The following is a 25,271-nucleotide window of genomic DNA, read 5'->3' on the forward strand; positions in this document are numbered from 1 at the left end:
GTGGATCACGAGGTCAAGAGATCGAGACCATCCTGGCCAACATGGTGAAACCTCATCTCTACTAAAAATACAAAAAAAAATTAGCTGGTCGTGGTGGCATGTGTCTGTAGTCTCAGCTACCCAGGAGGCTGAGGCAGGCGAATTGCTTGAACCTGGGAGGCAGAAGTTGCAGTGAGCCAAGATTGAGCCACTGCACTCCAGCCTGGCGCCCGGCGACAGAGCAAGACCCTGTCTCAAAAAAAAAAAAAAAAAAAAAAAGAGATTGGAATTATCAATTTTTAATACAATAAACAGTATGTTTTTCAAAAAATCAATATAAAACATCATAATTAGTGGTGCTATACTGGAGACCCTCTCATTAAAGCTAGAAAACAAAGTAACACATTCTCATATTAGATGTTATTACAAAAGTTTTAGCCAATGTAAAAAAGAAAAAATATGAGGTAAAAATATTAGAAAATAGGCCGGGCACGGTGGCTCAAGCCTGTAATCCCAGCACTTTGGGAGGCCGAGGCGGGTGGATCACAAGGTCAAGAGATCGAGACCATCCTGGTCAACATGGTGAAACCCCGTCTCTGCTAATACAAAAAATTAGCTGGGCATGGTGGCGCGTGCCTGTAATCCCAGCTACTCAGGAGGCTGAGGCAGGAGAATTGCCTGAACCCAGGAGGCGGAGGTTGCGGTGAGCTGAGATCGCGCCATTGCACTCCAGCCTGGGTAACAAGAGCGAAACTCCGCCTCAAAAAAAAAAAAAAAAAAAAAAAAAAATTAGAAAATATTAAAGATTTTTAGTGTCACTTTTGGATGATATAACTATTCACAAAGGAAACCAAGCAAATCAATGGAAAAACTACTATAACAATTAAAAGGAGTTCAGCAAGATGGCCAAATACAAAATAAATACACCAAAATCGATAGCTTCCCAACTGATTATAATCACAGCATGTAATGGAAGGAAAAGCAGACTCAAAGTAGCAAAAAAACCTGTAAAATACTTGAAAGCAAACTTAAGAAACATGCAGAGAATACCTATGAAGAAAAACTACACAGTTTCACAGACAAATATAAAAGATGATCTAAATTAAATGGCAATATCATGTTCCTGGGTTCAGAATCTACAGACATCAAATTTCTCTAAAACCCAAGTTTAAGGTTTTTAATTTTGTTTTTGGCCTGTTTCTCTTCCAAGGGATAGTCTAATGGCGGCATAGTGGTCATCTAGGTTCTCTCTCATGCTTTTTTGGGCAGTTGTTTTTGTGGAATTTCACAATAAATTCTAAGATTCACTTAAAAAATAATAATCATAATCAGCCACATAATTTTTCAGAAAGAATATCAGGGAAACTTGACCAGATATCGAAACATACTACAATGTTACATTAACTATAACAGTATCATACAGATAGAGAAGCAGATTGACCAGTGGCACAGAATACAGAATTCAGAAACATATCTATATAATATGGATATATAGTTTGTGATTAATGTGCATTTCATATCAGTGGGAACTTACTAAAAAGATGGGAGGAAATTTGTACAGATATTAGAAAAAAAGGGAAAAGTAGATTTCTACCTTTTATCACATATAAAAATTATAAGATGAAAAAATAAACTCTTTAAGAATTTTTTAGTGGTAAAGGACTTTTTAAACATGACATTAAAAATATAAACCATTGGCAGGGCACCGTGGGCTCACATCTGTAATCCAGCACTTTGGGAGGCTGAGGTGGGCAAAATCACTTGAGGTCAGGAGTTTAAGACCAGCCTGGCCAATGTGGTGAAACCCTGTCTCTACTAAAAATACAAAAATTAGCTGGGTATGGTGGCACATGCCTGTAGACCCAGCTACTCAGGAGGCTGAGCCACAAGAATTACTTGAACCCAGGAGGCAGAGGCTGCAGTGGACCAAGATCACAGCACTGCACTCCAGCCTCGGTGACACAGCAAGACACTGTCTCAAAGGGAAAAAAAAAAAAAAATATATATATATATATATATATAAAATATATAAATATATATGCACACACACCATATAGGAACATTCTTAGATTCATATATATATATATATTTCACACACTTTTTTTTTTTATCTATAGGAACATCTAAGAATAAGACAAATCCCATAAGTCATAAAGGAAAAACAATAAATTTGACTACTTCAATTTTTTTTTACATCTGAATGGTAAAAGTCAACATGAAGTTAAAGGCAAGATTACAAACATGCAAAAATATTTACAATATAGATAACAACAAATAATAATTTATTAAATCTTAATAAATAATGCTTTACCCATCAGTAAAACAAAAACCAAAAACACACAAATATTTCAAAAGAGACATAGGCAAAGGACCTGAACTAGCATTAAAAGAGAAATCCAAAAGGCCATTAAACATATGATAAGATGTTTAATATAACTAATGAACAAATGCAAGTTAAAACAAGGTATTTTTCTTGATGGCAAAGATTACAATGATAAAATTCACTATTAGCAGGGTGTAAAAAATTGGTACTCTCAAACTGCTAATAACCTCCTAGCAATTTATGTGATGACATTTTTAAATGATCATACTCTGACATGGGAATTACAATTAGGGAATTTAACTGGGAAAAATGCAGGTATGTACAAGAATGTTCATTACAACACTATATATAGAATACAAATGTTTACAAGATATTGGTTAAATAAACTAATACAATGGAAATAAGAAAACCCATTATATAAACATACACGTGTATATATCAAAAAGTCTAGAAATATTTCCCAACAACACTCTCTAATAACTGTTCTTTTGGAGGAAACTTTCTATTTTACCATTTCTGAATTGAACTTTCACAATCTGCATGAATAAAGGAAGTAATTTTTCTTAATCAGGAATAATTATTTAACATTTTCATGTCAAAAAGTAAAAGTAAAATAATCCTGACAAAGAAATTTAATTTTTGAATCTATGAGTAGAGTCCTCCTGATGATCAACACTCCTACCCCACCAAATGCAAAAGTTTAAACTCAGACTCCAGAACACCTGTGATACCCATTGATGACAATATTCTCACGGCATGGGAGAATGAGCTGCAACAGTAAAATTAAACCTTCTGCCATATATTCAATAAATACCTGCCAAGGGTTGAAAGATTTAAAAATATTTCTGTAAATATCCTATGTTAGCTATAGCCTAGCCTGTTTGAACCAAACTTCCTCTGGAAAAAAAAAAAAAAACTATAAAGGTAGGATAAAATACGGGCAAACAACAGTAACAAACATTAGAAACACTCAAGACTTGATAAAATGTTAGGGATCTGCCAGGGCAAAATCTAAGGGAACTTAGGAACACGAGACAGGTAAAAGAAACACCAAAGCCACATATGGCCTAAGAGCACCTGAAGGTCTTGAATTTCCATTTTCAGGGCAACATGGTATCAAGCAGATAGTCATAGACCAAAGCTCAGCCAAGACAGAGGGTTCAATAGGAAACCCTTCCCACTTCAAGCTGGGCCTCCAAAGAGCTACACTACGTTCTCAAGGAAAGGGTAAACCAGGAAAAATTACCCCCACCCTCAGACAGTTACAAGCAAGTTGCCTTAGCAGTGTAAGGGTTGGGGGTTCTCTTGAGAAATGTTAACACAATGCAAATTAATTATTCCTAGTAGTTGAAAGAAGCAAACAAAATAAACAAACTAAACAAAATATAAGCCATAAGTTCACTAAGGTGACATATAAGAGAAGTAAAATCTTCAGGTACTCAAAAGAAGCAAATAAAAATTTTCCCTGGACTAACACATCTTCATTCATCCTAGATCTTGAAGAAACTCCACAAACAATTTTGCAAGAACAATGAGGAGTACACAGTGAAAAAACAAAGCATAAAAGAAATAAAGCCATGAGCAACAACTAAGAAAAATAAGAGACACTAGAAACAGATTCACATAAAAGCTTCAGATGCTAGAATTAGCAAACAGATTATAAAATAATTGTGTCTAACATGTTAAAAAAAAAAGGCTTGAAAATATCTCAGTAAATGTAATTCTTTTTCTTAAAAAGGCAGTAGCTGCCAGGCATGGTGGCTCAAGCCTGTAATTCCAGCACTTTGGGAGACCGAGGCGGGCGGATCACCTGAGGTCAAGAGTTCAAGATCAGCCTGACCAACATGAAGAAACCCCGTCTCTACTAACAATACAAAAATTAGCTGGGTGTGGTGATGCATGCCTGTAATCCCAGCTACTCCAGAGGTTGAGGGAGAAGAATTTGCTTGAACCCGGGAGGCGGAGGTTGTGGTAAGCTGAGATGGCACCAATGCACTCCAGCCTGGGCAACAAGAGCAAAACTCTGCTTCAAAAAAAAAAAAAAAAAGAAGGCAGTAATCAATTCAATAGGGCTGATAGCTAATTAGAAACAATAAATAAGAATCTGGGAACTGAAAGGCAAGAAGAAATTATCCATGATGGAGTATATAAAGACAAGAAGAACAAAATACAAAAAAAGAAGTCAAAAGGCATGGTAATAAAACTAGGAAGTCTAATATATGGTTAATTAGAATTTCATAAGAGGAGGAAAAAAGAACAAGTCAAAGATAATACCTGAAGACACAATTGCTAATTATTCAGAACTGATGAAAGACACCAACCCACAAATTCAAGAAGTCCAGGAAATCACAAGCAAGAGAAATGAAATGACACATCATCATAAAACTATAGAACACCACAGCTAAAGACTTTCAAAGCAATCAAGGGGGAAAAAAGCAGTTATCTTCACAGAAACAACAAGCAAATGACAGCTGATTTCTTAACAGTAACAATGGAGGGCTAGAAGATGGTAATGGATTACTGCTCAATTGTGTTAAAAGAAAAAAAAAAGCAAACCTAAAAATATACACAGCAAAAATACCTTTCAGGAGTAAGAGCAAAATAAACTTATTTCAGTAAACAAAAATCTAGAGTTACTCCTTTGCAGATATACTCTAGAAGAATACTAAAGGAATATTTAGGCAGAAGGAAAGTGACCCCAGGTGGAAGGTGTAGGATGCAAAAAGAAAAGAACTACAAAGAGGTAAATATACAGATAAACCTAAATGAACACTGATAGCATTAAACAATAATATTTTATGAGACCAAAAAAAGACAAACTATAACACCACCACCACCAAATCAGTAGCAGAGTAAACGGTGTTCTGAGGTCATGATTTTATTTGGTAAAGGATAAAGATACAACTGACATTAAATTTTGGCATATTAAAAATACATGTGGTAATTTATTTTTACTTTTTCATATTTTTGGGTTTTATTTGAGATGGGGTCTCACTCTATGCTCCAGGATGGAGTGCAGTGGTGTGATCATGGCTCACTCCAACTCTGACATCCTGGGCTCAAGGAATCCTCCCACCTCAGCCACCTGAATAACTGGGGCTACAAGGTGCATGCAACCATGCCTGGCTAATTTTAAATTGTTATGTTTTGTTGTGGAGACGGGGTCTCATGATATTGCCTAGGCTGGTCTCAAACTCCTGAACTCAAGTAATCCTCCCACCTAGGCCTCCCAAAGTGCAAGGATTACAGGCGTGAGCCACCACACCTGGCCGAATGTGATACTTTCTCAGAGAAACACCAAAGACAGCCTAGTTACTAGAAGAGGAGGAAAACAGAAAATGACTTTAAAAAAATTCAATCTAAATGAAAGCAAGAAATTAAAGAAAAAGGAATACAGAACAGGCAGGATAAATAAACACATTAAAAAATGATACATCTAAACCGAATATATTGGTAATTATATTGAATGTAAATAAAAGAAAAATTTTAAACCTAAGAGAACAAAATCCAATTATATAGTATTTGCCAAAGATAGACAGAAAACATAATAATGCAAATTTAATAGTATTAACAATGGAAATAGTTATACCACACAATGGTTTGGATATATTAAATATCACATAAATCCCATTTAAAGCAAAGAGCTTCAGCCAGGTTCGGTGGCTTGCACCTATAATCTCAACACTTTGGGAGGCCCAGGCAGGTGGATCACTTCAGGCCAGGAGTTCCAGAGCAGCCTGGCCAACGTGGCAAAACGCTGTCTCAACCAAAAATTCAAAAAGATTAGCTGAGCATGGTGATACATGTCTGTAATCTCAGATACTTGGGAGGCTGAGGCACGAATTGCTTGAACCTGGGGGGTGAAAGCTGCAGTGAGCCGAGATTGTGCCACTACACTCCAGCCTGGGTGACAGAGGAAGACTCCAACTCAAAAAAAGAAAGAAAAAAAAATCTAAAAAATCATTCCAAGCTTGCCATGCCAGGTGACTCATGTCTGTAATGCCAGCAGTTTGGGAGGCCAAGGCAGGCGGATCACCTGAGGTCAGGAGTTAGAGACCAGCCTGGCCAACATGGTGAAACCTCTCTCTACTAAAAATACAAAAATTAGCCAGGTGTGGTGGCACACACCTGTAATCCCAGCTACCCAGGAGGCAGAAGTTACAGTGAGCCAAGACTGAACCACTGCACTCCAGCCTCAGGGACGGAATGATGTTCTGTCTCCAAAAATAAAATAAAATAAATTTAAATATAAAAATAAAAATCATTCCTAGCTTGCCAGCTGTGAGCTGTCCTTTGTCAACTCCTGCATAAAAACTTAACATGTTTTACATACTTTTTGTATTTTTTATATTTAACAAAAATAGAAAATAATCTTCCATAGGTAATTTTTTATCCATCTATTCTTCCCTTTCAGCATAATTTTGAGCACCTATTGTGTGCCAAGCACCATTTTGGATGCTGGAGACTGAAAATGAAATAAGATATTGCTTACATGTCAAGTGGGGGAAATTAGTTTAAAAATTACACTTTTATGTAACAAGAGACAGCAGTAAACAAAACAAAGCAAGATCCCCATTCTTATGAGATTAACATTCTAGTGGCAAGATGGGCAATTAAATATGTAGTTGAAAATAAAAATATATAAATTATTAAATGAAAATTAAACTTGTAACACACCAATGATGATAAATGATCTACAAAATACACAACGAAATGGACAAACCTCACAGAAGTAACGTGGAACAAAAGGTCTAGTCACAAGAATATACACTGAATAATTCTTTTATACAAAATACAAAAACAAGAAAATTCATTTATGTTGTTAGAGGTCGGGCTAGTGGCTATCCACTAGGGAGTTAGTAACTGAAAGGGAACACGGGAACTTCTGCATTATTAGTAATATTTCTTGTGCTTGTAGAGTTTGTGAAAATTCATTAAACTGTAGACTTATGTGTACTCTTCTGCATGTATAAATATGAATCAACAAAAAATTTAAAGATATATTAAAATGTATGTACATGGGTGTGTCAGAATTAAAATAAAGGACGGTTAGGAACAAAGTGATAAGGTGTGAGGGACTGCTATTTTAGAGAAGCTGGCTAAGGGAGGCTGCTCGACTGATATTTTTGAGCAACAACCTGATGAAGAGACTGCTGATATCTGAGAAAAGCATGTTCCCTCTTGGAAGAGGGAATAACAAGTACAAAGACCCCGAAGCAAAAGTGTTCTTCACAGAGCTCAAAGAGGCCAGTGTGACTGCAGTGGCATAAAGGAGAGGGAGAATGGCTGCAAATGTCAGAACCAGGTGGATGGTAGGGAGCACAGATCATGCAGGAGCTTTTAGGTCACATAAAGACTTCAGTCTAGGAAGCCATTGGACAGTGTTGAGCAGAGGAGTGCCAGGATGTGTCTGAACATTTTAATAATCATGTGGGCTATTATATTAAGACCAGGTAGAACAAGGGCAAAAACAGGGAGACCAGTTCGAAACCTAATCCAGTGAACAGAAATAGAAAAGTGGTCATATTTTAACATATTTTAAAGGAAAAACAGGATTTTCTGATGGATTACATTTGGGGCATGAAGCTATGACTTGAAAAACCAGATGGTATAATCTGTCATTTGCCAGAACAAGGCAGACTACAGAAGAGCAGTTCAGTGTTATTGTTATGGTAGGGAAGGGAGAGCAAGAGTTCCTTTTTGGACATGCTCAAGCAGCACAAGTGGAAATGTCAAGTAGACAGGTGGGTACATAATTATTGGGGAGACCAGAACCTATGTGAAAGGCTAGCAAGTTCATTCATCCCAAAGGCAGATGGATGTGAGTACTGATGCAAGTAGCTTGGCAAATCTGGTGTAGAAGTATGTAGAAATTCTCTTCCAATAGCTTCTATTTTCTCAGTAAAATAAAAAAGGAAGGCCATCAGTTAGTAGAAGAATTGCTAGAGGTTTGCAGGAGATGACAAAAATATGACATATTCATGGAGGAAAGGGAACGAAGTAGAAATACAGTAGGACTGGCAGGCAGTGAGAGGTACACACAAGGCCAGTGCTCATGACCTGAAAATCAGTCAGTCACCTTGGTGTGTGTGTGTTCCTCCAACCATGCTGAGTTGCCTAGAGGCAGGCAAGAAAAAGGTGGAGAATTAAGCTTTGGTTCCTATTTTAACACCTCATCTATCATCAGATTTGTATGATGACAGGGCTCAGCCACATTCATACAGCTGGCAAAAATGTCTACAGATCATTGAGTTCATCTCTTTTGTCTTCAGGTAAGATTCAACCTAAACAGACACATGAGAGATGAGTGGTCACACTATTAAAAACCAAATGAAAAGAGGATTTCAGGAAGATAAGAGTTATAGACAACACTGAGAAATTCTACAAAACTGAGAATTTCAACACTGAGAATTTCTACAAAATTCTCCTGTGTCTCTGTCCCAAATAGATAATCTGCTATCTCATTTAATATCTTTTAAACTTTAATTGGTTTAAAACTTAAGAAAAACAGAGACACAGGCCTCTTCAACAGTTATCTGACAAACTCAACCTGCCCAAATTGGATCTATCATCAAACATTTCTAACATTATAAACTATGGCAAGGATGGTCTGACACAATGGCTAATACCTATAATCTCAGCACTTTGGGAGGTGGAGACAGGCAGATCACATGATCTCAGGAGTTTGAGACCAGCCTGCGCAACATGGTGAAATCACACCTCTACAAAAAAATATAAAAATTAGCTGGGCATATAGTGGTACGTGCCTGTAGTCCGAGCTACTCAGAAGGCTGAGTTGGGAGAATCACTTGAGCCTGGGAGGCGGAGGTTGCAGTAGTCATGATTGTACCACTGCACTCTAGCCTGGGTGACAGAGCGAGGCTGTCTCAAAAAAAAAAAAAAAAAAAAATTATTACGTATATATGGCAAGGATGACACAGTAATAGCCAAAACTCCTTAGATGTTTTAATAAGTGCTTTAATAATTATAATAATCTTAATGAATGTAGCTTTTTATGAGACAGTAGACAGGGAGGAAGTATATTTTAAAATACTTTAACAATACAGAAGCCTAAATCGCTTAGGAAATGAGTACTATCATACAACTCTCCCAAGGCAAAGAAAAACAACTTTCCTAAAAATCAGTGATCCAAAATAAAAACTTCTGTCCCAGAGACCTTGTCTCCCAAGATCCCACCTGAGGCAATACTAAAGGCATTAGGGGATAGAGCACACTCTTGAGTAAGAGGTCTTACACAGTATCAACAAATTATGCAAAGGCACTGGAGCAAATAAACATAATCCTACATTAGCTTACTCAGGAATTCTCAATCTGAGCACTACTGATATTTTGGACCAGATAATTCTTTTTTGCAGGGAGGCTGTCCTAACATTACAGAATGTTTACCAGCGTCCCTGACTTCTGTCCAGTAGATGCCTATAGTTTCATCCCCATGCCTTCGAGCTGTGACAACCAATCATGACTCCAGTTATTGACAAATGTCCCTGAGGGGCAAAACTGCCACCAACTGAGAACCACTAACTTAGGTATAATGTTTTTAAGACCTTCAGATCTCTCTTACAGGCTGGAAACAAACCTATCACAAATCTGTGTAGCATTATCTTTTCTAGTGCATCACTAAGTAAGCCCTGGAGATAACTCAATTATGCCAGAAGCTTGTCAAATTTTAAAAAGAAAAAAACCCTAAAGGAACATACAAATTTGGCAAGGAAAAAAACTTAATGTTTTGATTGGAATCAATTTTTTTATCTACTACTGAGCTGTAGGATTAGAGGTAATTTATTATATAGAGACAATAGAATTGGCTCTTTTGTAAAAAGCTAATTTGCTGATATAGATTTGAATCTAAGTAAGTGATTCATAGGTAAAACTATGAACTTTTCTCCCTAATGCCTCATTCTCTGTGGGTAATTAATGAAAGAGAAACTTTGCTTGAGTGTTTCTGGGCAACTTGTCTCCTACAACAGGTGTCAAATTTCTCCAGGTGAATGCTTACCGGTAAGGGATTGGATAAGGAATGTTGCGGTGAGGATCGTGCAACTGGTGGAACACTTCTGCCAGGGCTGGTTCCTGGCCCGCTTCCCCCAGCAAACTGGCCAACAGGGAAAAATGGATATGAATAATTCAAAACAGTACTATGCTTCAGATAAGGAGAGTAAAAGATTAATACACAAACAGGTCTTAATTATATGGCCCCTTTAAGTTAATACATCTTACTCTAGAGAAAAAATGCCACGTAAGTCAAATTCTGCTAACTTGAGATTTTTAAGAAGGAGCTCCAGCAGATACATATCAAGATATAAAGAAAACATGGTCAGAAAGCTGAAGGTATACATGATTTTGAAAGGAAATGAGAGAAGAATGTTTTCCCTTCTTGTCTCAAAATACACGAAGCAGAAATGGAGTGGTGCAGTGATGTTAGTGTCTTCTTTAGTAACCACTAATGATGGGTCAGGGAACTCACTACATGTTCCACTGGACTAAAGGGAGGAGGACAAAAGAAGAGTCCAAGTCATTCCACCTCAATCTTTATAAGACACAAAACCTCATCTGGCCAAGAGAAAAATCACCTCATTTGTGAATTTTTATATCATCACAGTCAAGACACATAAAAATTTAAATTTAGGAAGTCAACAGCAGTTTTCTCTTATTGAGAGATGGGGCAGCATTGATTGATGAAGATGGGGAGGAAGAGAAGAAGAGTACAGTAAAGGCAAAACATAACTTTTTTTTTTTTGGAGACACGGTCTCACTCTGTCACCCAGGCTGGACTGCAGTAGATCATGGGTCACTGCAGCCTGGACTTCTCAGGCTCAAGTGATCCTCCCACCTCAACCTCCCAAGTAGCCGAGACTATAGGTGTGTGCCACCACAGCTGGCTAATTTTTTCTATTTTTTGTAGAGACAGGGTTTCCCAATGTTGCCCAGGCTGGTCTCGAACTCCTGGGTTCAAGAGATCCTCCCATCTCAGCCTCCCAAAGTGCTGGGATTACAGGCATAAGCCACCTCACCTGGCCAAAATATTACTTTCTAAAGCCTCAAATAAAGACAAGGATTTAGGTTTTTTTTAAAAAAAATCACTACAGAGTTCATTTTTCGGTTTTTTGTTTTTTCAAAAAATGTAACTTACCTCAAAGTAATCACTAATTTTATGTCCCCTAGGAGTGCCTTTCCCTGAAAATGAAACCAAAGTAAATACAGTTTTTCCAATACATATGTAAACCATCATTCACTAAAATGTACTATACATTCAGTAACTACATACATAGCTATAAACCCATGTCAGCTTTACTTGTAACAAATGAGCCAAAATACCTTAGCCTAAGAACAGACTATTTCCTCCATAAAATAAAAGACTAAACAAACAGTGAAAGGAAGAATTTTTTCACAGCTTTAAGATTCAGTAATTTTTCTTGTCACTTTGGAAGAATTTTGCTCCCAAAGACACAATGAATTATCTATAGATTTTAAAAGATAAGAAGGATGCAACAAGACTGGGCTTTCCATTCCTTAGAATGGGAGAAAAAAAGCTAAGTCATTTTTTCATTCTTTGATTATATCAAGATATTTGGCATTATACCCATCATGTTTACAGATTTATCCCAGTGGGTTCCAATATTCAACTAAACAACTGCCACGAAGAGCAGCAGACAGAAAGGGAAGTCATGTAAATAAAGCATTTCCAGTTTGGCTGTCATTAACAAATCACTAATCTAACACAAGACAGAGTTAAAACTCTAACATAACCTCTTTTTTGTACAATATATGCTTGGTGTAAAGAAAAATCTGTGGTTAAGAGGATTGTTAACTTAAAACAGGGAAAACAAAAGAGTCCCCGAAGAACTAACACTGTTTGTCAGGTGCATATCAAATGGCAAGTCTGTAATAAACAGTCTGATATTCCCTTAAGATACACAAACCTCCTTTATCAGGAATCCCTGGGTACAAACTAATTATGTAGTATAACTTAGAAAATTCTATCTAAGTACATTAGAACTGAGTACTTTTGTTGATATGAAATTACTACTACCTTGGCTAGTTTCATATGGTTCAGCTTTTCTTTTCCGATTTCGCTGGTCATTCTGCTTTTTCTCGGGAGTCTGTTAAATACCATATACGTCACAATTAACAGTTTGGTAAATTTTTCACGTTAGGAAAAACAGTGAGTATACACACAATATTGAATATATAAACAGATATAACTGGCCCAGACAAGTCCTGAATCACTGTCCTCCTCTTAAAACTGAGTATAGCATCTGTCTTCTGCACAGGCAAAGAAAAAAAAAACAGTATAACAAAGAGTATAGGGTCTAGAACCAAACCATCCACACAATTTTTGGTAAACTGCTTAAAATATCAGAGCTTCAGTTTATTTATCTGTAAGTCAGAGGTGCTACAAAACTTTTGTTAAGATGTTTAACAGAGCACAAATGTAGGACAAATGTCCACCATACGTTAGGCTCTCAGAAAACTGTTGTTATAGTCCTTCTACTTTAAATCCAATCTTTCTTCCAAAAAGGAAAGATCTGCATAGTTTTATCTAAATGCAGAGTAGTTGGCTGCAGACTTACACTGAGACCCATATCCAGGCAGCTAGGTTATATGCCCAATAATAATAAAAAAAAATCTTGTGCATGAGGGCTGTGAAAAGTTAAACAAATAAACGAAAAAATCTTGGCCAGGCACTGTGGCTCATGTCTATAATCCCAGCACTTTGGAGGCTGAGGTGCAAGGATGGCTTGAGCCCAAGAGTTCCAGATCAGCTGGGCAACAGAGCAAGGCCCCGTCTCTATAAAAATATTTTAAAAATTAGCTGGGCATGGTGGGACCTAGCTACTAAGGAGGCTGAGACAGGATGACTGCTTGAGTTCAGGAGTTTCAGGTTACAATGAGCTATGACTGCACCACTGTACTCCAGCATGCATGACAGAGCGAGGCCCTGTCTCAAAAAATGTTATAAAAATAAAATCAGTCAATCAATCTTATTTTCCACTAAAACAGGAACAACATTGCAGATTTCTATCCTTTATCAATGGCAACTGTGCAAAAATTTTAAAATATGTAAAATCCATACATGATTATAATAATAAAAACCCACAAGGGCTATATCATACCTGTACATATACAAAGAGTACACAACTCAAAGGGGAGCCATTGACACAGAGTCTAACAGCACCCTGGGAGTTAATTAAGCAGTGCTATCTTTTCTTTGAGATTCGGGTCTCACTCTGTCTCCAGGCTGGAATGCAGTGGTGCCATCACAGCTCACTGCAGCCTCATCCACCTGGTTGCAAACGATCCTCCCACCTTAGCCTCCAAGTAGCTGGGGCCACAGGTGTGCACTACCACCTCTTGCTAAGTTTTTTTGAATTCTTTTGTAGAAACAAGTTCTCCCTATGTTACCCAGGCTGGTCTCAAACTCCCAGCCTCAAGCAATCTACCCACCTTAGCCTCCCAAAGTGCTGGGATTATAGGTGTGAGCCACCAAGCCCGGCCCAAAAGTGGAAATATGAAAAGTCTTGCCATGAACGTAGCTTCTTACCTCTACTTCTTTATCACTCAAGGATCCCACACTGCACAAGCTCTGGTTGGAAGACTCACTATTAAGTGGTCCCTGAAAGAAAAAAAAATCATAATGAATAAATGTTCATTTAAGAGGATAGCAAAACTGAAGGACAAGACTGATTTTCTCTTTTTTCTGGAGACAGAGTTTTACTATCGTTGCCCAGGCTGGAGTGCAGTGGTGTGATCTCGGCTGACTGCAACCTCTGTCTCTCAGGTTCAAGCAATTCTCCTGCCTCAGCCTCCTCAGTATCTGGGATTACAGGTGCCCGCCACCAGGCCCAGCTAATTTTTGTACTTTTAGTAGAGATGGGGTTTCACCATGTTGGCCAGGCTGGTCTTGAACTCCTGACCTCAGGTGATCTGCCCATCTCGACCTCCCAAAAGTGCTGGGATTACAGGCGTGAGCCACCACGCCCAGCCAAACCTGATGATTTTGATGTCTAAGTCAGGTCAGAGAAGGCAAGAGTTAACTGCGACAACTTCAAGCCAATCTGAATAGAACCCAACTATGGTGCTGTACCCTCCATGTTAAAATTATCTACCATTATTTTCACTTCTTTCATAAACTCTGTACTCATGTGCAGATTTTCCCTTCTATTGCACTTACAGATGTACTGAATTGATTGTTTATGGAAAATAAGCATGAGAAATCAACACTCTTGGCCTCTTATAACACAAAAGAACAGTACCTGAAAGTTGAGATGTTAAGGGGTATATTAAGAGTTCCTTATGAAGCATGGTCAAGGCTCAGAATGAAGGAAATGCTTTTCTAAGTTATGCCCTATGGAGGCATGAATGCTAGCTCAAAAAGTTTATAGGACGTTGACAGTGAGCATAACAGCATGAGGAGGCTCCACTGACTGCTCCTCAGTGGAAGTGGCAAAAATTATCAAACGACAAGCACTCAAAGCCTCTGGAAATGATCCTAAAGGCAAACAGGAAATGAAGAAACAGGCTGAGCACAATGGCTCATGCCTGTAATTCCAGCATTTTGGGAGGCCAAAGTGGGCGGATCACTTGAGGTCAGGAGTTCGAGACCAGGCTGGTGAACATGGCGAAACCTCGTTGTTACCTAAAGTACAAAAACTGGCTGGGCATGGTGGCTTACATCTGTAATCCCAGCACTTTGGGAGGCCGAGGCAGGTGGATCACCTGAGGTCAGTTCAAGACCAGTCTGGCCAACATGGTGAAACCCTGTCTCTACTAAAATTAGCCAGGTGTGGTGGCAGGTGCCTGTAATCCCAGCTACTTGGGATGCTGAGGCAGGAGAACTGCTTGAACCTGGGAGGCAGAGGTTGCAGTGAGCAGAGATCGCATCACTGCACTCCAGCCTGGCACCTGGTGACAGAGCAAGACTTTGTCTCAAAAAAAAAAAAAAAAAAAAAAACACCAAAAAAATTAGCATGGCATGGTGCCACATGACTGTAATCCCAGTTACTTGGAAGGCTGAGGCACGAGAATCGCTTAAACCCAGAAGGTACAGGTTGCAGTGAGCCGAGACTGCACCACTGCATTCCAGCCTGGGTGATAGAGCGAGACTCTGTCTCAAAAAAAAAAAAAAAAAAAGAAGAAACATTTATTCGATAAACTCTAAATTCAGTCAGAAAAGTTACAGGGCCCCCTTTCCCCAAAATTCAAGCCTGAGGACTCTCTCGCTCTCTCTCTCCTTTTTTTTTTTTTTTTTTTGAGTGGAGTCTTGCTCCTGTTCTGTTGCCCAGGCTGGAGTACAGTGGAGCAATCTTGGCTCACTGCAACCTCCGCCTCCCAGGTTCAAGCCATTCTCCCACCTCAGCCTCCTGAGTAGCTGCGATTACAGGGACGTGCCACCACGTCCAGCTAATTTTTGTATTTTTAGCAGAGAAGGGGTTTTATCACATTGACCAGGCAGGTCTCGAACTCCTGGCCTCAAGTGATTCATCTGCCTTGGCCTTCCACAGTACTATGATTACAGGCGTGAGCCACTGCCCCCAGCCCTGAGGGTTCTCTTTATTCCTGGGAGGAACTCGACTTCAGTGTTTCTCATCCTGCCCCATCTGGCGGGTGGATCACGAGGTCAAGACATCGAGACCATCCTGGTTAACAAGGTGAAACCCCATCTCTACTAATACAAAAATTAGCTGGGCCTGGTGGTGCACGCCTGTAGTCCCAGCTACTCGGGAGACTGAGGCAGGAGAATTGCTTGAACCCAGGAGGCGGAGGTTGCGATGAGCCAAGATCGTGCCATTGCACTCCAGCCTGGGTAACAAGAGTGAAACTCCATCTCAAAAAAAATAATAATAATTAACTCAAAACGGGCTAGGAGCGGTGGCTCACTCCTATAATCCCAGCACTCTGGGAGGCCAAGGTGGGTGGATCACTTGAGCTCAGGAGTTTGAGACCAGCCTGGACAACATGGTGAAACCCCATCTCTACCAAAAATACAAAAAATTAGCCAAGCATAGTGGTGTGCGCCTGGCACCCCAGCTACTCGGAGGCTGAGGTGGGCAGATTGCTTGAGCCCGCAAGGTGGAGGTTGCAGTGAACCAAGATGGCACCACTGCATTCCAGCCAGAGTGACAGAGCCAAGACCCTATCTCAAAATAAAAGTTATGAGTAAAATAAAAACATGTTTATGTTACTGCTGATATACAGAAATTATTTATTTTCATGGTTTTTATTTAGCCAGTCACTTACTGAACTGTCTTAATCATCTTCAGTTTGTTCCTTTCTTTTTTTTTCTTTTGTTTGGAGACAGAGTCTTTCTCTGTAGCCCAGGCTGAAGTGCAATGGTGCGATCTCAGCTCACTGCAATCCCTGCCTCCCAAGTTCAAGCAATTCTCCTCTGTGAGCTTCCCAAGTAGTTGAGATTACAGTGATGCACCACCACACCTAATTTTTTTGTATTTTTAGTAGAGACAGGGTTTCATCATGTTGGCCAGGCTGATCTGGAACTCCTGCCTTCAAGTGATCCGCCTGCCTTGACCTCCCAAAGTACTGGGATTACAGGCATGAGCCACTGTGCCCGGCCCAGTTTCTTTCTTTCAATTTAGTTGTCTAGGTATAGAATCATAGCATTTGTAAATAACAAGGTTTTATCCTCCTTTCCATAATTTATACCTCTTATTTGTTTTCCATTTTACTGCTCTGAATAAAACACGAAATAATAATCAAAGAAAGCATTTTTCTGTTTTTCATTTTCATGGTAACATCTCTAGAGCTTACCATTAAAAACTACATTAACCCATTTATGCCTCAGGTTGCAAATTTTTCCTGTGAAAAATCAGACCTTGGCAATGACCTTGAGCAGGATATAAACAATTCCCACAAGCTTAGCATTCCAATAACAGGACAGCAGGCATAAATGGGCTAAGACCCCAAATGGACAAAAAAATCTTGAAAAGGAACACAGTTGAAGGTCCCACACTTCCTATTTCAAATCTTATTACAGGCGAGGTGCAATGGCTCACGCCTGTAATCCCAAGCACTTTGGGAGGCTGAGGCGGGTGGATCACCTGAGGTCAGGAGTTCGAGACCAGCCTGGCCAACATGGTGAAACCCCATCTGCACTAAAATAACGAAACTTAGTAGGGTGGAGTGGTGCAAGCCTGTAGTCTCAGCTAGTCGGGAGACTGAGGCAGGAGAATCACTTGAACCTGGGAGGTGAAGGCTGCAGTGAGACAAGATTGCACCACTGCACTCTGGCCTGAGTAACAGTGAGACACTGTCTCAAAAAAGAAGTATAATAATAAATAAAACTACAAAGCTATAGTAATCAAAACATCATGATATTGGCATTAAAGACAGACATATATCAATGGAAAAGAATGGACAGCCAAAAAGAAATAGTCAAGACTATTCAAAGGTGAAAGTCCATTTTTTCAAAAAATGGTGCTGGGGGCCAGCATGGTGGCTCATGCCTGTAATCCCAGCACTTTGGGAGGCCAAGGTGAGCGGATTACTTGAGGTCAGGAGTTGGAGGCCAGCCTGGCCAACATGGTGAAACCCCGCCTCTACTAAAAATACAAAAATTAGCTGGGTGTGGTGGCGCGCACCTGTAATCCCAGCTACTCAGGTGGCTGAAGCAAGAGAATCGCTTGAACCTTCGAGGTGGAAGCTGCAGTAAGCTGAGATCACTGCCACTGCACTTCAGCCTGGACGACAGAGCAAGGCTGTTTAAAAAAAAAAAAAAAAAAGGTTGGGGGGTGCTGGAGAAACTGGATAAGCACATGCAAATGAAATAAGTTGGACCACTACCACATGCAAAAATTAACTCAAAACACATCGAAGACCTAAACATAAGAACTAAAACTATAATCAACTCTTAGAAGAAAACAGAGTGTTATAGTGTTGAATTTAGCAATGATTTCTCGAATGTGACACCAAAAGCAGAGATAAAAAACAGTAAAAACACCTAAAATAGACATCAAAATTTAAAATCTCTGTACATTAAATGACACAATCAACAGAATGAAAAGGAAATCCACGGAATGAGAGAAAATACTTGCAATTTATATATATGGTAACGCATTAATAACCCAAATACATGAATAACTGCTACAACTCAACAACAACCAAATAAACAACCCAATTAAAAAGTGGGCAAAGGACTTGGGTATTTCTCCAAAGATATAAAAATGGCCAACAACTACAGGAAAACATGCTGAAAATTACTAATTTTAGGAAACTGCATCTCACAGCAAGACACTGCCTCACATCCATTGAGATGGTCACTACCAAGAAAACAAAAAAAAAAACAAACCAATCCCACAAAATAACAAGTATTACTGAGGATGTGAAGTAACTGGAACACTTGTACAGTGTTGATGGGAATGTAAAATGCTGCAACCACTATGGAAAACTATGGTGGTTCCTCAAAAAGAATTACCATACGAACAACAATTCCATTTCTGGAATTGAAAGCAGGGCCTCAAAGAAATAGCTGTGCAACCATGTTCACAGCAGTGTTAATCACAATAGCCAAAAGGTGGAAGCAATTCAAATATCCATCAACAAATGAATGAATAAACAAAACGTGGTATCTACATGAAATTCTACATTCTACAACATGGATAATCCCTGACAGCATTATGGTAAGTGAATAAGCCAGTCACAAGAAGACTGATTCCACGTAGATGAGGCACCTATGCTAGTTAAATTCACAGAGTCAATGAATGGTGGTTGCCAGGGGTTGGAGAGGAAGGTGGGATATGAGGAGTTGTTTAATGGGCATTTCAGTTTTCATTTTCCTAGGTTTTAAGTTCTGGAGATTGGCTGCAAACAATGTGAATGTATTTACTACTGATACCTAAAAATGGTTAAGATGGTACATTTTATGTTATGTATATTTTACCACAATTAAAAAGATTTTGAAACTGTATTGTTTTTAAAATTACAAAGTAGGAATGACTACTGAGTTTATCTCATTTTTTTTTAAATTATTATTGGCCAGGTGCGGTGGTGGCTCACACCCCCAAGCCCAGCACTTTGGGAGGCCAAGGTGGGTGGACCATTTGAGGTCAGGAGTTCAAGACCAGCCTGGCCAATATGGTGAAACCCCGCCTCTACTAAAAATACAAAAATTAGCCAGGCATGATGGCATGTGCCTGTAGTCCCAGCTACTTGCGAGGCTGAGGCTGGAAAATCGCTTGAACCCAGGAGGCAGAAGTTGTAGTGAGCCAAGATAGTGCCACTGCACTCCAGTCTGGGTGACACAAACTGTCTCAAAAAAAAAAAATTGATATTAATTTGCTGTGTTGTAAAGTAATAATAATAACTAACACTTATGTAGTACTTTTTTAAAAACACAACCCTCAAAAGCTCACATTATGTAGCACTTTTTGGGCAAGACATTCTATATTAGTATATTTAAATCCTCACAGCTAAAAACAGACCCTTGGCCAGGTGTGGATCCCAGGACTTTGGGAGGCCAAGACAGGTGGATCATCTGAGGTCAAGAGTTCAAGACCAGCCTGGCCAACATGGTAAAACCCCATCTCTACTAAAAATACAAAAATTAGCTAGGTGTGGTGGTGGGTGCCTGTAATCCCAGCTACTCAGGAGGCGGAGATTGCAGCAGTGAGCCAAGATCACACCATTGCACTTCAGCCTGGGCAACAAGAGCAAAATTCCATCTCAAAAGAAAAAGAAAAAAAAAAAAAACCCACATAAATATGTCCAAATGAATTTTGACAAAAATGCCAAAGCAATTTAATAGGTTTCACCCATGTGACCCCAACACTTTGGAAGTCTGACCTGGGAGGACTGCTCGAGGATCACTTCAGGCCAGGAGTTTGAGACCAGCCTAGGGAAGAAAGTAAGATCCCATCTCTACAAAAAACGAAAAAATTAGCCAGCCATGGTGACAATGTCTCTAGTCCTAGCTACTCAGAAGGCTGAGGCGGGAGTTCAGGAGTGCAAGGTTACCGTGAATGATGACTGCACTACTGCACTCCAGCCTGGGCAACAGAGTAAGACTTTGTCTCTTTAAGGATAAAAAAGGCAATTTAATAAATTACATAAATTGAAAAAAAAAAAGAGATTTTTAAATAAATGTTACTGGAACAACTACATGCACAGGAAAAAAACAAAAAAACAAAAACCCGTGATTCAAACCTTATAAAAAATTAACTTAGGCTGGGCGCAGTGGTTCACACCTATAATCCCAGCACTTTGGGAGGCTGAGGAGGGTAGATCATCTGAGGTCAGGAGTTCAAAACCAGCCTGGCCAACAGGGTAAAACCCCACCTCTACTAAAAATACAAAAATTAGCTGGGAGTAACTGGGATTAGGTGGCACACACATGTAATCCCAGCTACTCAGGAGGCTGAGGCAGGAGAACTGCTTGAACCAGGGAGGTAGAGGTTGCAGTGAGCCGAGGTTGCACCACTACACTCCAGCCTGGATGACAGAATAAAATAAAAATAAAAATAAAAATAAATAAAAATAGGCCCGTCTCAAAAATAAAAACAATAGGCCACGCAGTGCAGTGGTTCACGCCTGTAATCCCGGCACTTTTCGAGGCTGAGGCGGGTGGATCACCTGAGGTCTGGAGTTTGAGACCAGCCTGGCCAACACGGTGAAACCAAGTCTCTATTAAAAATACAAAAAATTAGCCAGGCGTGGTGGCAGGTGCCTGTAATCCCAGCTACTCGGGAGGCTGAGGCAGGAGAATCGCTTGAACCTGGGAGGTGGAGGTTGCAGTGAGCCGAGATCGCACCATTGCACTCCACCCTGGGCAACAAGAGCGAATCTCCATCTCAAATAATAATAATAATAATAATGAATAAAAGAAAAAAATTTTTAAAAGAAAAAAGAACCAAAATACATCAAGAACTTAAATGTAAAACATAAAACCGTAAAATTGTTCGGAAAAAAAGGGAGAAAAATCTCTACAACCTAGAACTGAGCCAACAGTTCCTAGACTTGACAACAAAAGCTCTAATCCACAAAAGGAAACATACTGATAAATGGAACCTCATCAACAGTACAGAGTAAGACCCTGTAAATAGGATGAAGAAACAAATTACTGACTGGAAGAAAATATTTTCAAAGCACGCTTCCACCAAAGGACTTGAGATTAGAATACCTAAAGAACTCCAAATAGAAAACTGGCAAAAAATATGAACAGACATTTTACTAAAGAGGGAATAGGTCTGGAGCGGTGGTTCATGCCTGTAATCCCAGCACTTTGGAAGGCCAAGGCAGGCAGATAACCTGAGGTTGGCAGTTCAAGACCAACCTGACCAACATGGAGAAACCCCATCTCTACTAAAAATACAAAATTAGCTGGACATGGTGCTGCATGCCTGTAATCCCAGCTACTAGGGAGGCTGAGGCAGGAGAATCACTCAAACCCAGGAGGCAGAGTTTGCGGTAGGTGAGATGGCGCTCTTGCACTCCAGCCTGGGAAACAAGAGTGAAACTCCATCTCAAAAAACAGAACGAAAAAAAGAGGATGCAAAGATGACTAATGAGCACAAGAAAAGACATTGAACATCATTAGCCTTTAGGGAAATACAAATTTAAACCACAATGAGATTGCATGACAAACCTATAAGAATGACAAAAATAAACAGCAACAATGAAATGCTGTCAAGGATGTAGAGAAACCAAATCACATACGTTGCTGGTGATAATGTAAAAAGGTAAAGCCTTTTTTCTTTTTTTCTCTTTTATTATTATTATCTTAAAATGGGGTTTCACCATATTGGTCAGGTTGGTCTCGATCTCCTGACCTCATGATCCGCCTGCCTCAGCCTCCCAAAGTATTGGGATTACAGGCATGAGCCACCGCACCCGGCCAGGTAAAGCCTTTTTTTGTTTGTTTGTTTGGTGATTTCTTTTAAAACTAAAAATGCACTTAAAACTTATCATTTGACCCAGCAATTGTATTCTTGAATATTTTTTCCAGAGAAAGAAAAACATGTTGGTGTAAAAACCTATATAAGAATGTTCATAGTAGCTTTATCCATAATGGCCAAAAACTGAAAACAAACCAAATGTCCTTGTGAAGGACAATGGTTAAGCAAAGTGTACTATATCCACACCATGGAATACTACACAGCAATAAAAAGGAATGACCTATTTATATATGCAAAATCTTGAAACTTCAAGGAAATTATGACGAGTGAAAAAAGCCAACCTCAAAAAGCTGTAGGCTGGGTGCAGTGGCTTACACCTGTAACCCTAGCACTTTGGGAGACACCAAGGCAGGAAGACTGCTGGAACCCAGGAAATCAAGACCAGCCTGGGCAATATGAGACCCTGTCTGTGAAAAATTTTAAAATTACCTAGCATGGTGGTGTGCACCTGTAGTCCCAGCTGCTCTGGAGGCTGAGATGGAAGGATCACTTGAACCCAGGAGGCAGCATCTGCAGTGAGCTAAGATCGCACCACTGCATTCGAGCCTGAGTGACAGAGTAAGACCCTGTCTCAAAATAAAAGATTGTGTACTTTGTGACTCCATGTATATACACTACATTCTTGAAATAATGAAATTATAGGGCAAAATAGATTTGTAGTTGTCAGGGATTAAGGTTTCAAGGGAGAATGGGTGGGTGTGGCTACAAAGGCATAGCAGGAAAGAGCCTTGTGATGACGTACTCGTGCATCCTGACTAGTGGTTACAACAAGCTACACGTGATAAAATTGCCTAGAAGTGTAAATACACATATACATATAATTCATGTATAACTTGAAATCTGAATTAGCCCTATGGATTGTACCAATGTCAATTTTTTGGTTTTAATAATTTACTAGAATTACACAGGAGGAGAGATGCAGGGTACATGGATAGAACCGTCCCATACATGTTGTATAACTTTCTGTCAATCTCTAATTACTCTGAAATAAAAAGATTTTTCTAAAGTTTTGGGGTTTTTATGTATTATTTACTTGTTATTATAAAGTAGTAATAATGAAAACCAACACTTAGGTGGCATTTGCTAGGGCCAGGTATATCAGGACATCTAATCCTAGTAACAACCTGTTATGAGCTAAACTGTGTCCTCCCAAAATTCCTATGTTGAAGCCCAAATCTCCAGTACTTTAGTTTATTTGGAGATAGAAGTGTAAATCCAATAAAACTGGTGTGCTTAATGAGAGGAGATGAAGACAGAGTGAGAAAGAGAGAGCAAGCACGCCCAGACATGTATGCACACACAGAGAGGGACAACAATATGAGGCCACAGGAAGGAGGCAGGCATCTGCAAGCCAAGGAGAAAGGAACCAAACCTGCTGACACCTTGCTAATGCACATCTAGCCTCCAGAATTATAAGAAAATAAATTTATGTTGTTTAAGCCACCTATATGTGGTATCTGTTATGGCTGCCCTAGCAAACACAACCTTGTGAGGTAACTGCTCTTATTACTTATAGATGAGGAAAGTATAAGAGTTTTATAGTTTAATAAACTCACTCAAGGTCACACTGTGATACCCTGCTTTTTGCCAGGTAAAAGTAACTTTCCTTTTCCCTGACTAAAAGCTGTTCAGGCTTTATGTTAGCCTTTTTGAGCAGAACAGACTTCATTTTGGCTTCTTCATTTTAGTAACCCTCTCCCCATTAAGTATGTAACTATAGTATAAAGCAAGGTTAGACTGACTCTGGGCACCCAGAAATGCCTTTATTGATAAGAGGCCGAATAAAGTGGTATCAGCAGAGCCCGGAATTGCAGCTGCAGTGAGTGCCCAGAGCCCATCTTATCCATAAGTTGTATGTCTTTCATGACAGCTGTACTCCTCACACCTGGCACTGTTTTATTTCTTATGTATCAGTTTTTCTTTTTAACTTTTTGCTTACCCTGTCTTTGTGAAAGCTTTGTTTCAGCTAGGTTCCCCGCTTCCTGTTAAAACTAGTGTATAAAAGACCACCTAACTTTTTCTTCGGGGTTGAGAGAATTTTGGGTGTTAGCCATTCTCGGTTGCCGGCTTAATAAAGGACTCATAATTCATTCTCAGAGTGTGGCGCATTCATTGACTCACTCGGGTACAACAACACAGCCATTAGAAAGCAAAGCCAAGACGTGAACCAAGGCTCTCTGGTTCAAAATACGTACTCCTCCCCATTAAACCATACTTAGTCTGTAGGTGCTGTTATGATAAAATACCTAAGACCGGGTAATTTTTTTTTAGACAGGGTCTCCCTCTGTCACCCAGGCTGGAGTGCAGTGTTTCAATCATGGCTCACTGCAGTCTTGACCTCTGAGCTCAAGTGATCCTTCCGCCTCAGCCTCCTAAGTAGCTGGGATTACAGGCACATGCCACCACGTCTGGCTAATTTTTGTGCTTTTGTAGAGATGGGGTTTCACCATTTTTCCCAGGATGGTCTCGAACTCCCGGGCTCAAGCAATATGCCGGCCTCCATCTACCAAAATGCCGGGATTACAGGGATGAGACACTGCACCTAGCCGACTGGGTAATTATGAAAAACAGAAATTTAATTTTTCACAGTTCTGGAGACTGGGAGTCCAGTATCAAGGCACTAGCAGGTTAGGTGTCTGGTGAGGGTCCAGGCTCTGCTTCTAAGATGGTGCCTTGAACACTGTGTCCTCCAGAGGGAAGGAAAGCTACATCCTCATATAGTAGAAGATAGAAGGGCAAGAGGGGATGAACACTGTCCTCACATGGCAAGGTGTAAAAATAGACAAGTTCATGCTATCAAGCCTTTAAAAAGATACCTAGTCCCATTCATGAGAGGAGGAGGAGGAGCTCTCTTTACCTAATCACCTCTTAATATACTGGCAACAGGCCTGGTGTGGTGGCTCACACCTGTAATCCCAGCACTTTGGGAGGCTGAGGCAGGCAGATCACGAGGTGAGGAGATCGAGACTAGCCTGGCCAACATGGTGAAACCCCATCTCTATTAAAAATACAAATACTAGCTGGGTATAGTGGCAGGCATCTGT

At 39.7% G+C, this 25,271-nt stretch overlaps 1 protein-coding gene across 3 annotated transcripts in view; it reads right to left on the reverse strand.

Annotated features, from left to right (window-relative positions):
- TLK2 (tousled like kinase 2) overlaps positions 1-25,271 on the reverse strand; it is a 135,731-nt gene that overhangs the window by 73,928 nt on the left and 36,532 nt on the right. The window contains exons 3-6 of one of the 3 annotated variants that reach the window (XM_064369764.1): positions 13,866-13,937; positions 12,354-12,423; positions 11,454-11,497; positions 10,320-10,415 (exon numbers count right to left, since the gene is read on the reverse strand). In XM_064369764.1, coding sequence (XP_064225834.1) covers positions 10,320-10,415; positions 11,454-11,497; positions 12,354-12,423; positions 13,866-13,937 — 282 coding nt within the window. The remainder of the gene's footprint in view (positions 1-10,319; positions 10,416-11,453; positions 11,498-12,353; positions 12,424-13,865; positions 13,938-25,271) is intronic. The other 2 variants (XM_064369765.1, XM_064369766.1) reach the window with 2 other exon arrangements.

This window comes from Aotus nancymaae, unplaced genomic scaffold (assembly GCF_030222135.1).
Source record: "Aotus nancymaae isolate 86718 unplaced genomic scaffold, 86718_ANA_hifiasm-v0.15.2.pri h1tg000089l, whole genome shotgun sequence".
NCBI classification, from domain to species: domain Eukaryota; kingdom Metazoa; phylum Chordata; class Mammalia; order Primates; family Aotidae; genus Aotus; species Aotus nancymaae.